The sequence below is a fragment of the Astyanax mexicanus genome, chromosome 23 (genome assembly GCF_023375975.1).
Source record: "Astyanax mexicanus isolate ESR-SI-001 chromosome 23, AstMex3_surface, whole genome shotgun sequence".
Lineage (NCBI taxonomy): Eukaryota > Metazoa > Chordata > Actinopteri > Characiformes > Acestrorhamphidae > Astyanax > Astyanax mexicanus.
In genome coordinates, this window is record NC_064430.1 from 5,171,890 (window position 1) to 5,186,771 (window position 14,882).

Consider the following 14,882-nt stretch of genomic DNA (forward strand, 5'->3'; position numbering starts at 1 on the left):
AAATAATGGCACTAAATGACAATATTTTTATTTGGAATTTGGGAGAAATGTTGTCTGTAGTTTATAGAACAAAACAGCAATGTTCATTTTACTCAAATATAAATCTATAAATAGCAAAATCAGAGAAACTGATTCAGAAACTGAGCTATATATAGAGAAATATTACCTTACCCACTGGATTTATAACACTAAGACACAATCTTATTACTATGCAATGTGTAAATAATGTGCTGTAAACAGGTTATCAGGGTAAATAATAGCTTAATGCAGTGCTGGGTGTAAAACACTGCAGTAAATCTGACGCTGAATGTCAGGCAGTGTGTGAGAGGCTTGTTATTGATTGTGTGGATGTATAAACCAATGTCGAGCATGATCCGTGACCTCTGCAGACACCATAAATCACACGCTAAAACAGCACATTAGATGCTTTACAGGGTCAGAACTGGATACAGAGTGTAATCATACATATTCTTACAGTCTCTGGCCCTCGTTACTGTGTACATGGTTGCGACCCGGCTGCCTTTAGCAATAGCCTTGGAGTTTTGAAGCATTTAAAGTCTTTACAGTTCTTCTTCCACTTTAATACTACAGGAGTATCAGAGTGAATCCGTACATTTTGATCTATTGTGATGCACTAAATGCACTAATGCAAACAGACACCACTCATTTTTCGGTTCATTTTTTTTGTATTACTTTGTTCAGATAAGCAGTCCACTTCCCTTATTTAACAAGTACCATTTGATTAGGACTGATATTTTGCTTTCTGGATGTCAAAAAAACAATTTAAAGCCCTATAAATTGCAGAAAATGGCAGGTTTAAGTTCATTTTCCCCACTCAGGCTGTACAGGACTAGCATAGTAATGTTAGCTGAAGGAACTCACTTGTACCTGTTTTTCTACTAAAAAAAAATGGCTAAAAATGGGAAAAAAATTCTACTTCATCCTTCTGTGTCTCTTTATGAATTTAATTTAATGTAGTGCTGTCAAAATTTCACATGGACCATGCTGTGTTGCTTTGAAGAGTTGAACAGTGCTTGAAGATCTAATGGCGCAAGGAATGCCCCTTGTAAAAAGTTGTATATTAATAAAGTTAAATATAATAATAGTGTACTTAAATTATATACAGAATAATTAAAGTATTTTTCTCCTTGTAGTTACCTTTTTATCTTCTTAATCTATATTTCAGTATACTTTAAAAAGGTCTACTTTATTTGGCTGTGCTAATTTTACTTAATAAAAATATATACTTAGCATTATTTACAAAAAACTGCGCTTTAATATGATGTTTCATAGCAGCCTTTATTTCTGCAATAGCAAGGCATTGATTTTGTGATACTCATAAAAAATAAAATTGTGTTAAAATTGACTTTAAAAGTAAAAAACTTTACTTCTACAGAACTCATCATGATATAGTAAATATAGATAGATAGATAGATAGATAGATAGATAGATAGATAGATAGATAGATAGGTAGATAGATAGATAGATAGATAGATAGATAGATAGATAGATAGATAGATAGATAGATAGATAGATAGATAGATATATAGATTATGATGCCCATTAGTTTATATAGATCAATGTTTTTACAGAAGGTCTAAAGTAAGTTTGCTACAATCAAACTGTAGACTTTAATTTAGGCCCTCAAATAAAGTTGGCGTGAGGGATTTTAGCTGTAAAAAGGCGATGTTTTTTGTTGAGAGTGTTGAGAGTGTTGAGAGTGGCGTCCCCCTGCATCCGCCCACCCACCTCTTCAAATCAAGGCCTGTCTATAAGAGGCAGACTGAGCTGTTAATGGAGGAGCCGGGTTAATGTGCCCAGCAGGAGAGTGCTGATGAGGAAACAAATGCAGATGGCAGTTTGTCAAACTGACCCTCTGAGGGCGCGGTGTTAAGGCCTTCTGCTGGTGTGAATCTAAAACATCCAGTCAGCAGTTCCAATTATCAGAAATCAAACTTAGGAGACAGTTCAGAGAGAGAGAGAGAGATCAGAGAGGGAGAGAAAAGAGAGAGAGAGAGAGAGAGAGAGAGAGAGAAAGACACAGTGGTGGGTAATTAAAAGCAGTTTTATCAGCCCAAACTCTCTCTCTCTCTGTTTCTGTTCCTCGGTATTGATGAGCTGCTTAGCCGAGACGAAGCTGCGTTTGACACCAGACGTACAAGCTGGAGGTATTTAACTTTTTGCAGCATGAAAAAAAAAGGAAGTAGAAAATGTTGAGAAAGTTGTCGTTACTGGAAATAGCCTAATCCCTTAAATGGGAAGGATACCTCAGTTGCGCCCTTCACTTCAAATCACTATATACAAAGGATTATTCACTTTTAGACTAGTCTTTTATGACATAGCAGCCAAAAACTGCAACTAGCATTAGGGGTGGGACAACATATCAATATTGTGATATATCATATTGATTGCATGTGCTATACATTATGTATATGTGGCGTCAAATATGGATATTTTTATTAAAACAGGCATTCTAAACTCCCCAAGGATATGCTTAGCCGAGACAAACTATGTTTGACTCCAGACATACAAGCTGGAGGTATTTAACTTAAAGAGGAAGTAGAGAATGTTGAGAAAGTTGCCATTACTGGAAATAGCCTGATACCTTAAATGGGAAGGATACCTCAGTTGCGCCCTTCACTTCAAATCACTTTGGCTGCATTTCTCGGCTTTATACAAAGAATTCTTCACTTTTAAAACAGTCTTTTATGACATGGCAGGCAAAAAATGCAACTAGGATTAGGGGTGGGACAACATATCAATATAGTGATATATCATATTGATTCCATGTGCTATACATTATGTATATGTGGTGTCAAATATGGATATTTTTTTATTAAAACAGGTATTCTAAACTTCCTAAGGATATGCTCAGCCGAGACGAAGCTATGCTTAGCTGAGATGAAGCTATGTTTGACTCCAGACGTACAAGCTGGAGGTATTTAACTTAAAGAGGAAGTAGAAAATGTTGAGAAAGTTGCCATTACTGGAAATAGCCTGATACCTTAAATGGGAAGGATACCTCAGTTGCGCCCTTTACTTTAACTCACTTTGGCTGCTTTTCTCGACTATACACAAAGGATTCTTCACATTTAATACAAACAGTCTTTTATGACATAGCAGGCAAAAAATGCAACTAGGATCAGGGATGGGACAACATATCAATATTGTGATATATCATATCAATTCCATGTGCTATACATTGTTTCTATGTGGTGTCAAATATGGATATATTTTACTAAACCGGAGGCATTCTAAACTCCCTAAGGATATGCTCAGCTGAGACGAAGCTGCGTTTGACTCCACACATACAAGCTGGAGGTATTTAACTTTTTGCAGCCAGAAGAAAAGAGGAAGTAGAGAATGTTGAGAAAGTTGCCGTTACTGGAAATAGCCTAATACCTTAAATGGGAAGGATACCTCAGTTGCGCCCTTCACTTCAAATCACTTTGGCTGTATTTCTCGGCTATATACAAACGATTCTTCACTTTTAATACAAACAGTCTTTTATGACATAGCAGGCAAAAAATGCAACTAGGATTACAGATGGGACAACATATCAATATAGTGATATATCATATTGATTCCATGTGCTATACATTATGTATATGTGGTGTCAAATATGGATATTTTTTTATTAAAACAGGCATTCTAAACTCCCCAAGGATATGCTCAGCCGAGACGAAGCTATGCTTAGCTGAGACGAAGCTATGTTTGACTCCAGACGTACAATCTGGAGGTATTTAACTTAAAGAGGAAGTAGAAAACGTTGAGAAAGTTGCCATTACTGGAAATAGCCTGATACCTTAAATGGGAAGGACACCTCAGTTGCGCCCTTCACTTCAACTCACTTTGGCTGCATTTCTCGACTTTATACAAAGAATTCTTCACTTTTAAAACAGTCTTTTATGACATAACAGGCAAAAAATGCAACTAGGTTTACAGATGGGACAACATATCAATATTGTGATATATCATACTGATTCCATGTGCTATACATTATGTATATGTGGTGTCAAATATGGATATTTTTTATTAAAACAGGCATTCTAAACTCCCTAAGGATATGCTCAGCCGAGACGAAGCTGCATTTGACTCCAGACGTACAAGCTGGAGGTATTTAACTTTTTGCAGCCAAAAGAAAAGAGGAAGTAGAGAATGTTGAGAAAGTTGCCGTTACTGGAAATAGCATAATTGAAAGTTCAGAGCTCACAGTTTTGGCATTTACAGCTTCTTCTTTGCATGATACAGCTTTTGTTTCTGAGCCCAATACAGCCTGTTTTTAATGAAGTGCCACCTGAGGGCCCGACAATCACCAACATCAGCACTTATGGCCTGCTTTTTTCTACAAGACAAGACAAGACAAAATCTTTTTGTGGTGCTGTTTTTCTTTTTATCCCTTTTTCATTGGACGTGAGCAGTGAATTGTGGGTAACCATAAGTTGGTTAGTGAGTAACTGAGTGTACAGCAGAACACCAGATTCACTTGCAGTCTTTAAATGCCGACTGAAGACTCGTCTTTTCAAAGAAATCTTAAACTAATCTTAAAAAAAATATTCATAGGGTTCTAAACATTATAAAGCTTTGTGTATCTCTTGATCCTACTCGCTACAAACTAGCTATGGATCATTTGAAATAAACAACGAAGCACTGTTGTAAGTCCTTCTGGATAAGGGCATCTGCTAAATACCTTAAATGGGAAGGATACCTCAGCTGCGCCCTTCACTTCAAATCACTTTGGCTGGATTTTGCGGCTATATACAAAGGATTCTTCACTTTTAAAACATATATATATGAATACTTTTATTAAAACATATATGTTCTAAACTCCCTAAGGAGATTTTTTTTAACATCAGCACTATTTGTTCTGTTTAAAATGGGCTCTGTACCCTTGGTGTGGTTCATTTCAGCAATGGGTGTGGACCAAATCACCTGTAACAAGACAACCTCGGTCTGGATCCGAAGCGGTTTGTTTGTGGTAAGAACATGATCTGATCTCGATCCGACCTGACTATCCAATATACTCCTCTTGTTTGAGCTAATTGACTGTTCAGGTGCAGTTTAACCTGATATATTTGCCAGATAATTACCAAAGCTATGGACAAACACTTTTTTGTTACATGCTAAGCTGTTTACCCATTGAATACGGTATGTGCTGCTGACCAATCAAAAGAGACAACATGTTTGCATTTTGGTGCATTTAGGTTTGTGCCTGTGTGAAAACAAACCAAACCACGGGAGAAAACATTGCAAGTAAATGAATTTTTAAACTCATCCCCAAATTAGTCTAAGTCTAAGTCTTTAGTCTTAGTCCCCCAATTAGTTTAAGTCTAAGTCTTTAGTCTCAGTCCCCCAATTCATCTTAGTCTTAGTCTTTAGTCTCAGTCCCCCATTTAGTCTTAGTCTTTAATCTAAAGTTACTGCTTCCTGTGGTGGTGATGTTTAAATGAATGTGCAGAATTTTGGTTGTTAAATTCTTTAAAACTGACACCAGTAAATCAATAATTCCTGGAATTTGCTTTTTTATCCTCTTTTATCTTCTTCAGCAACACATATGCTGTGAAGTATCGTAGAGAATTGTCTTGTAATATATTAATATTGAGTATCACAGAATCACAGTTTTGTGATATCATTGTTATCGTGGGATGCGCTGTGATTTGTTTTGTCATTTTCAGCTACAAAGCTTGTGATTGCTTTGTAAAATACTGACACAAAAGAGTTAACCACCAAGTTAACCACCCATATTAGTGAATGCTACTCTAATGGTCATGCGTTTGTGTGCGTCCTAAATGTGTGTATTCACCTGCACAAACCGTCCCCTGCTCGCGTGTCCGCTCGTCCTATTATTTCGTACCTGAGCAAAAGCTTTTTTTCTCTTTCTTTGCTGAAACTGAACGAGAATCTAATGAGTTTGCAAACACAGGAGTTTGAAAGCAGGTTATTTAACTTTCACCTTGAGACGAGCTGCACGCCGCTGTCGCACTTACCTCGGCGGAGTATTTAAGCTTTTAGCTTTTGTCCTCGTACAAAGTGAGCGGCGGGAACGTTACGAGTGTCATTCTTCCACTTCCCATTCAGCCCTTTGAAAGCAGGCCCATTGAGGGAGCAGCAGCTCGGAGCTAAAATGCCCCAGTGGCACGGAGAGACCTCAGGGCGCTATTGTTTTAGCCTGCGATATGCAACCTGAGCCCCTGCAGCAGCCAGCCATCCCATCACTGTTCACTACAGCGCTGTGCATTACCCCGCTCACCCGGGTAAGGTATCAACATTACATAGGCATGAGTAGAGAGTAAAAGTCTCTTGTTTAAGGAGTGATCAGTGTCTGTCGAGGTCTGAGCACTTAAGCTGTAACTATGATTAAGTGAGTGAGCTGACCAGGCCTCAGAAGATGCACAGATCAAGCATAACATTATGACCATCTTGTGGTTTCCTTGTTTTTTCACAGATTTTCCTTTTTTTTATATCATATTGGCCACTCTGATCAGAATGAACAATAATTCAGCATGTCAAATTCTGGTTTATGCTAAACCGAATAGACTTCCCAGTACTCCAAAATGCTACAGTAATATCACTCAATACTTAAGTGATTAATAGTATGAAAAGGGTTCTTTATGAATGTAATGGTGTCCTTTGATAACAGTTTGATTTAAGCCCTTAATAATACATGAAAATTTGATATTTCCAAATTTTGTGGTGTATTACGATGATTCTTTCATGTTCAGATTTTACCGTATAATTAATCATACAAGTGATTTTCTTTTTTTTACATTAATGATTTTTCTTTTAAAATTTGTTTGATAAACTTGTAAAAATAATAAAATAGATAGATAGATAGATAGATAGATAGATAGATACTTTATTGATACCGAAGGAAATTTAGCAGCCAGTAGCAGTTACACAACACAGTAGAAACAAACAAACAATAAGTGTAGTACAATAAGAGAGCACAGTGAGGGATATAAGACTCTAAAACTATAAAATAAAAATTCTAAAACTGAGACTTTAAAATATATACATAAATATATAAATACAAAACGCTATACAAAGTGTGGAAGTAAGTAGTCGTAGATATGAAGTAGTGCAGTAGAAGAATAATTTAAGTATACCAGACAAATGAATGACTGAATGAACGAACAAATAAATTATCCTAAAACACTCTATGGTGCATTTATATTATCTTCATTTACATACCCATCCATTTACATATGTAACCGGTGGTTAGAGATGACAGACTCTGCGTTGTGTCTTAACTGGATTTTATTCTGATAAACAGATAAACAGAAACAGGATTTAGCTCTGGCTAGATTGGCACCTCTTTTCTCATCTCCGCTCCTCTCTCTCCATTACACATCATGTACAAAAAGGGCGATATTTGCAGAGATTTACAGGCTTACAAGATAATAAACTTAATAACAGAGTCAAAGATATTTAGCTTAGCGTTTAATAGGTTAGACCATTCTCAAACTAGCATAATTAGCTTAGCCATTTAGCCACTTAGCCTAAGCGCTCTACAAAACTTTTTAACACATATAAAATAAAAACTCCTCATACCTGATAAACAGATAAACAGAAACAGGCTTTAGCTCTGGCTAGATTGGCACCTCTTTTCTCCTCTCCACTCCTCTCTTAAGTATAAAAGCATGTAAAAACAGGGAATAATTAGCTAGTTAGCCTGCATGCTAGCATAGACCATGTGCTGTAGCATTAGCAGTGCAGAAACATGCATCTAAAAGTTTTAATATTGATTACTAGCAAGATATTTTAATGTACAATAATTGTTAATAAACTTGGGGACATATATAGAGCAATTTGGAGTTTTAAGATTATATTAAAATATAGGATTATTTTGGATTAAAATTAAAGCAGTTTCTGACACCTACCTCTCCATTACACATCATGTACAAAAAGGGAAGAGGCAGGGTGAGGGGAGGAAATATAAGAGGGGGGAAGGGGAGGAGCCATTCCAACCTAGCCACTCTATATCAGTACAGGCAAAATATAAGGAGAAGAATTTTGGGGAATTCTAACAATAAAACACTTGTATATTTGAACTCTGTTACACTTACACACACCCACTCCTCTTCCTTCTGTTACATTAATATGTTTTCTTTATAAATGTGCAGTAAACTCCAAATAAACATGTTATTTGGTCAATAAAAACGAATTAAAATGAATAAATAAATAGATAAACATCCCCAAAAAAATATTATTACATGCATCATATCAATTATATTCTGACTGATTATATAAGTCCATTTTGTTTGTATGATATATACCTAAAATTGATAAATTAATCAAATTAATCAAATGTATTATAGTTTTTAGCTTAAAAATGTGTAATAAACTTGTAAAAAGGCTTAAATAAACAAATAAATAAAACAATAAGGCAGAACTCTAAAGCTGGTGCTGGTGGTGCTGTGCTCAGTTACGCAGCTAGGCCTCTAGGGGGCGTCTATAGTTTCCCCACTTCCTGCTAGATGCTGCACTCTTCCGGTAAACTTGCTGTGAGTGTGTGTTGACAGTTAGCACGTGAGGAAACTTAGCCGGAATTTCGCTAAACTCGGGATTAATTCGTTATAATTCCGCCTCAGGAAAAAATGTCCTAACTACGGCGCTTTAAGCCCACCGGGAGCTGCGGCAATACACCGCGGGGTTTAGGAGCTGCGGGGCCGGGTAGCGAGCGGAGCTAGCCGGTTAGCTACTGTAACTTCAGCCATGAAGAGCTAAACCAGCTTCAGCTATACTCTTTATAACACACACACACACACACACACTATATTAGTCTGTTATGCTTTTACTGGTTCTGAGTAACGCCTGCACCATGGACACCGAGGCTATAGTGATTCGGATAAAGACGCCGGTAGGAGACATGGACTCTTCAGTGGACTGCCCCTCACTGCTCAGCTTCAACGACCTGCTGGTAAAACTCTCTCTATTACTGATAAACCGGGGCTCAGACCTGTAACCAGCGCAGGGGAGGGGTTCCTTACTGTCTGTACTAAACACCTGCAGAAAATATACTCATATTAAACACTCAGAAACTCTAACTAACACTAACTGACTGAGTTCAAGTTAACGTACCCTTTAAATCAGTATTAGTATTATTCATAGTGAAATATACCAAAACATTGAGACACGAGACAGTAGAAGTGGCCAGATAGATAGATAGATAGACAGATAGATAGATAGATAGATAGATAGATAGATATATAGATAAACAGGCAGATAGCCAGACGTCTAGACCAGTATCAAAGACAGACAGACCTATTGTTTCAGACAGACTGATAGACAGATGTATAGGTAGAAAGACAATAGATAGATAAACACAAAGAGAGATGCAGACAGGTTGACAGACACAGGCAGGCAGATAGACAGACAGACAGACAGACAGACAGACAGACAGACAGACGTCTAGACCAGTATACAGATAGATGGATAAAAATAAAGATTCACAGACAGATAGAAAGACAGACGCAGACATGTAGATAGACAGGAAGACAGACAGACATATTGTTTCAGACAGACTGATAGAAAGATTTATAGGTAGACAGACGATAGATAGATAAACACAAAAAGAGATGCACACAGGTTGACAGACACAGGCAGATAGATAGACATACAAATGGAGGGATAGGTAGATAGATTGAAAGACAGACAGAGAGACAAACAAGTAATCAGATGCAGACAGGTAGAGAGACAGACATATAGATAGAAAAAGAGACAGACAGTATCAGACAGATAGACAGACACAGGCACCTATATATATATATATAGGAGAGACAGAAACAGACAAGTAGATAGACACATATAGATGAACAGAAATACATTAATTGCTGTAATTGCTGATTATTTTTATTTATTTGTATTTTTTTCAGGTCGCAATCAGAGATGTCATGCCAGAGGCGACCATTACAGCATTTGAATGTGAGGTTTGATCATTTCTATTTTAGAAATTTGCTGCAATTTATCAAAAAATCAGTTTTAGCCTGAATAGAAGCATTAACTTTTCAAATTTGTTTGGTATAGTCACTATAATGCTGCTCATTAAGCTATAACTAACTGGTTAAATCAGTAAATATTATCTTTAGTATCGATTGGCAGGCAGGTTCTTCTCACATAAACAAGCTGTACCTATAGAAAATTCATTATGGCAGCAGGATTGAAATGCACATTCTGAATGCTCCTCTGTTTTAGATGAAGATGAAGTTGGTGATAGAATTACAGTCCGAAGTGATGAAGAACTCAAAGCCATGCTGTCTTATGTGAGTATTTTTTTAAATTATTATTTCAGCAGTGGACTGCATAAAACATCTTGTAGCAAATGCCGTTTTCAGGCATTTAATCAATAATCAGTTTACATGCACTTTAGTAATCTGATAATCAGATTTCTTTCTAAATAACTATGTGACCCTTTGTCATCACACATTGGCATGGCTTGGCAGCACACATGCAGACGCAGTTTAAGAACCTTATTAAAGAAGGGTTGGGCACAGAGAGCAGTCAAAACAAGCAAGGTCAACACTGATAAACAGCAGCAAGAGGGAGTAAATGTACCAGAATCGAGAAAATGACGATACGACGATAAATCCGTCAATACTTGGCAACGAACAATTAGCGTGTGTGTATGTGTAGTGTGTAACAGGTGAAATCAATATCCTGGTGATTCGCCTTTGGGAAGTGCCATGTGCATTTTTGTGTGATTGTTCAGGGAGTGATGTCAGTGTGTCGTGCATTCTGGGTATTGTAGTCTGGAGACTGGAGATCTCAGGTAGTGTGGAGAGACAAGAGCACCTTAAGTATTAGACGTGAAACACGTTCAGCAGTTATCTCATTAAAATATATATATTTTTATATATACAGTGCTGTGAAAAAGTATTTGCCCCCTCCAGATTTCTAATGTTTTTGCTTTTTTTTTCCACACTTACATTTTTCCCCTTAATAAACACATTTTAATATCAGACAGAGATAACCTGAGTAAACATGGAAAGCAGTTTTTAAATGTTAATTTCCTTTCTTAAGTAAAATAATCCACCCAAACCAACCTGTGGAAAAAACAATTTTCCCTCTAAACCTAATAACTTGGTTGTGGCAGATAACTGGCAATAAGTCTTTTACGTCTCACTGCTGGTATGCTTTGGGTCGTTGTCCTGCTGCAGAACCCAAGTATGCCTGAGCTAGAGTAATTGTAATGTAATGGCTAAATGTTAATGCTATTAAGCAGATATAGCTTTTGACTAAATTTTCTCCAATTTTTTCTTTAAACTATGATAAGCTGCTATTAATCCTATTAATCTCTGTTTAAAATAATAATAAAAAAAATCTTAGAATATACATATAATTTTTTTTAAATAGGTTAAACAGTTTTTTATTTTCTGTGAAATGGATTGGATGTGCACAAGGTGAATGTTATTATTGCATTATTTACATTGCTAAAAAAGATGATAAAACCTTGTATTTGAAGATAGCTGTTGCTTTGTGTGAAAATATCCAAAGTATTTGTGCTCCCAGTGAATTATAATTACTGACCTCAGACTATTGAAGTCTGAACCTCAGCCTGCTTTCATTGTGCTTTTGAGTCTTGGAAGTGTTTTTGTTAGGAGGAAAAAGCTATTAAAAATCTATTATTATATCTATCTATTCATCCTTGGGCAAAATCTTCTCATTACTTAGCGAATTGGCTGGGATAATAAGTAGCTACATTCCTCTTCCTATCTCTTTATCGTCGTCTTGCATTTTTTTGGGCATGGTGTTTCCATGCCAACTTGTGACCTCGGACAGCCTCATTCCTGGATTTTTATATTAGGCCGGGTATTAAATATGCACAATGAATGGACAAAACGTACAATACAATTTTTATTTCCTTTCTAGTTCAGGTTTAAAATTCCACACCCTGAGCCAAAAACGCATTATACAATATTACCTTCTTTAATAGAGGCATTTTTGGACCACATCTGTACACTGATCAAACATTACATGACATTATGACCATCTCCTTGTTTCTACATTTATTTATTTATTATTATTCTACATTTATTCAGCTCCACTGATCATATAGAATACTTTGTAGTTGTATAATAATTACAGACTGTATATTTTATTATCATCCACCTTTCACTCTGTACTTCAATACAACTTTTTTCTGCGGCTTAAAGGTCCACTCTTTCTTCTTCTTTGTGAAATACAGTAGGTCTCTCTGAGTTGTGTATGATGCTGCACATGAATCTCCTCCTCAGCCTCCTCATTGTCTGCAGCAGCTGGTAAAACAAAATATTCAGCAAAACGAATTGATCAGGTAAAGTCAACCCGTGAATTAGTATTCATGGCCCCGCCCACCTTGGCTCGCGACCGTCCACAGGCAGTGCTTAAGCCAGGCACCGATGCCGTCTCGTCAGATAGGAGCTAACTAACAGCGCTAGGAACGGCATGCAGCTCATTCCTGTGTTATTTGTGCGAATAACACATCAGTATTATATGCTTTACCCAGTAAGAAACAATTTGTTAGAATTTGTCTATGGAGGAACACCACCAGCAAAATACAATTGAGATAGGTAGGTGTATGTTTAGAACAGTTCTGTTAACACTAGTTAATCCAGGGTGAATTTTTACTTTCCACACCTGGACTACTTACCTCTGTGTGTAACTATAGGTTTACATGAAGCAAGAAACCAGGAACTCACTTGGAACTATGTTCTGATTACGAATGCCTAGCATCTAGTTGAAGTTCACTGTAGAAGAAAATGGCAAGATGAATGGTCCAGCAATCCACAAAATAAACTGTATGACATATCCCCAATCGTTAATATTAAATACAATATGTACTTCCTTAATAAACCAGATCAGACAATAATGACTAGGTGCCAAATTGGACATACTGCTCTTATCCACCGCCACCTCCTGGTTTGCGAACAGGCTCCAGCCTGCCAGTTCTGTGATACTCCTCATACTATTAACCACATCTTACTAGACTGCCCTGCTGTTTTAAGCACTAGAAATTACTTTTATAGCATTACAAATATAAAAGAACTGTTTGAAAAAATTTCACCAGCTAAAATACTTAATGTTCTCAAAGTCCTTAAATCAGAAACTGTTTAAGTCTGTGATGCTCAAGTGTGCAACATTGTTGATGCCATAAAATGTTGCTGATATGGCACAAAACACAAACAAGCAAACAAAGTTTAAATAGGATCTCCGGTGAATTTTGCGTTTTACAGAGACTCTAAGACTAGCTCAGTGGCTGAACTGCACTTAGCAGGGCATTATTACACATGTTGTAAAGTAACATATGATATTTCAAAGACTGTTATTAGTGTAAAAATGTCTTTATTTTAAAACGCTTCTAACTGTTATTCATCTTGCTGATGTTGCAGTGCTGTTAGCCAGTCGGAGACAATAGGCTTGCATTCATGAATATTCATAAGCAAGAGCCGAAATCCTATCCTACTTTTTAATCCTATTTTTTTATACTTTAAGTAGTTTTGAAACTAGATTTTTTGCAATTTTACCTAAAGAGTAAAAAGCTTGAGTTCATGCTTCAACTTCTACAGAAGTATTTTAAACCCTAGTATCTATAATTCTACCTACAGAGTAATAAATGTGAATACTTTTCACCCTTTTGGAGTTCTGAGTATTGTAGAACAGGGGGAAAGGAGGAGGAGAATAATAAAGTATGCAGAGAAACAGATACAGAACTACAGTTTGTAATTATTATAGAACTACTAAAGTGTGCTGTATGATCAGTGGAGCTGAAACTATGTATAATTGGTGTATCCTTGATCACTGTTTTAGTCTTATGTAAGTTACATGGTCTTAAAATGAGCATAATATTGTTTATCGTGCATGTTTTTTTTTGTTTTGTTTTTTCTCAGCTGTTTATCCCTGTTCTGCTTATCGTTTTCAACTTTCCCTTTGAGCCAATATTAAATGCATTCCTCAATACTTACTGTTCAGACTGCGGACGTCTGGAGTAATGGCGTGGAAACGCTCCTCTCTGAAGTACAGGGGAAACTAAATGAACTATCAACTTTTATTATTTATTATTCAGTACTTAAAGTTTCGCCTCATTAGAAGCATGCCCCCCTCTGGGCAGAGAAATTTTTCAAAATCCACTTTCAGCTGGTGTTGTCTTTTACCCCCCATCAGCTTCCAATGACTATGCTAGCCACGGGCTCAATAACCACTATTTCTGACTCTGTTTCAGTAACAGAAAGTGGATATTTCTTTATTTATTTCAATCTACCAGCCATCTGCTTTTATAATTCACGGCTCTGACTGCGTTCTGAATTAAAACCGAGCTGTATTACGAATGTATTGCAAAACGGCTAACGCCTCCAACACTTAATGCTCTGCTTAATTAACAATACGTGAGTGGATATTTACAGCATTGAGAAGCTATAGATTTATATAAACAATTAAAAGCTTCACAAACAGGGACTTCTGCACACGCTCAGTAGAGAGAGTTGTTTTATCCCCCTATTCTTTCGGGGAGAAGTGCAGTGCTAATTAATAGTAAGGATTTAGTTCTAATAGTTACTAATTGAAAAAACTTTGTACTAATAGTTATACATTTTTACCTTTTTACCTTTTAGTTATACATTTTAGACCTTTGTACTACTAATAGTAAGACCCTTGTAGTAATAGTAAGACCGTTGGACTAATAGTAAGATCCTTCTACTACTATTAGTAATACCCTAGTACTACTAGTAAGACCCTAGCACTAATTGTAAGACCCTTGTACTACTAATAGTAAGACCCTTGAAGTAATAGTAAGACCCTTGTACTACTATTAGAAAGACCCTTGTACTACTAATAGTAAGACCCTTGTAGTAATACTAAGACCGTTGGACTAATAGTACGACCCTTCTACTACTATTAGTAAGATCCTA

The 14,882-nt window shown here is 36.6% G+C and overlaps 1 protein-coding gene across 2 annotated transcripts in view; it reads left to right on the plus strand.

Moving 5' to 3' along the window:
- Positions 1-8,466: 8,466 nt before the first annotated feature.
- Positions 8,467-14,882, plus strand: part of map2k5 (mitogen-activated protein kinase kinase 5) — a 92,572-nt gene continuing 86,156 nt past the window's right edge. For both annotated transcript variants that reach the window (XM_049470984.1, XM_049470985.1), the window contains exons 1-3: positions 8,467-8,920; positions 9,876-9,924; positions 10,195-10,262. In XM_049470984.1, the coding sequence (XP_049326941.1) occupies positions 8,789-8,920; positions 9,876-9,924; positions 10,195-10,262 (249 nt within the window). In that variant the 5' untranslated portion in view covers positions 8,467-8,788. The remainder of the gene's footprint in view (positions 8,921-9,875; positions 9,925-10,194; positions 10,263-14,882) is intronic.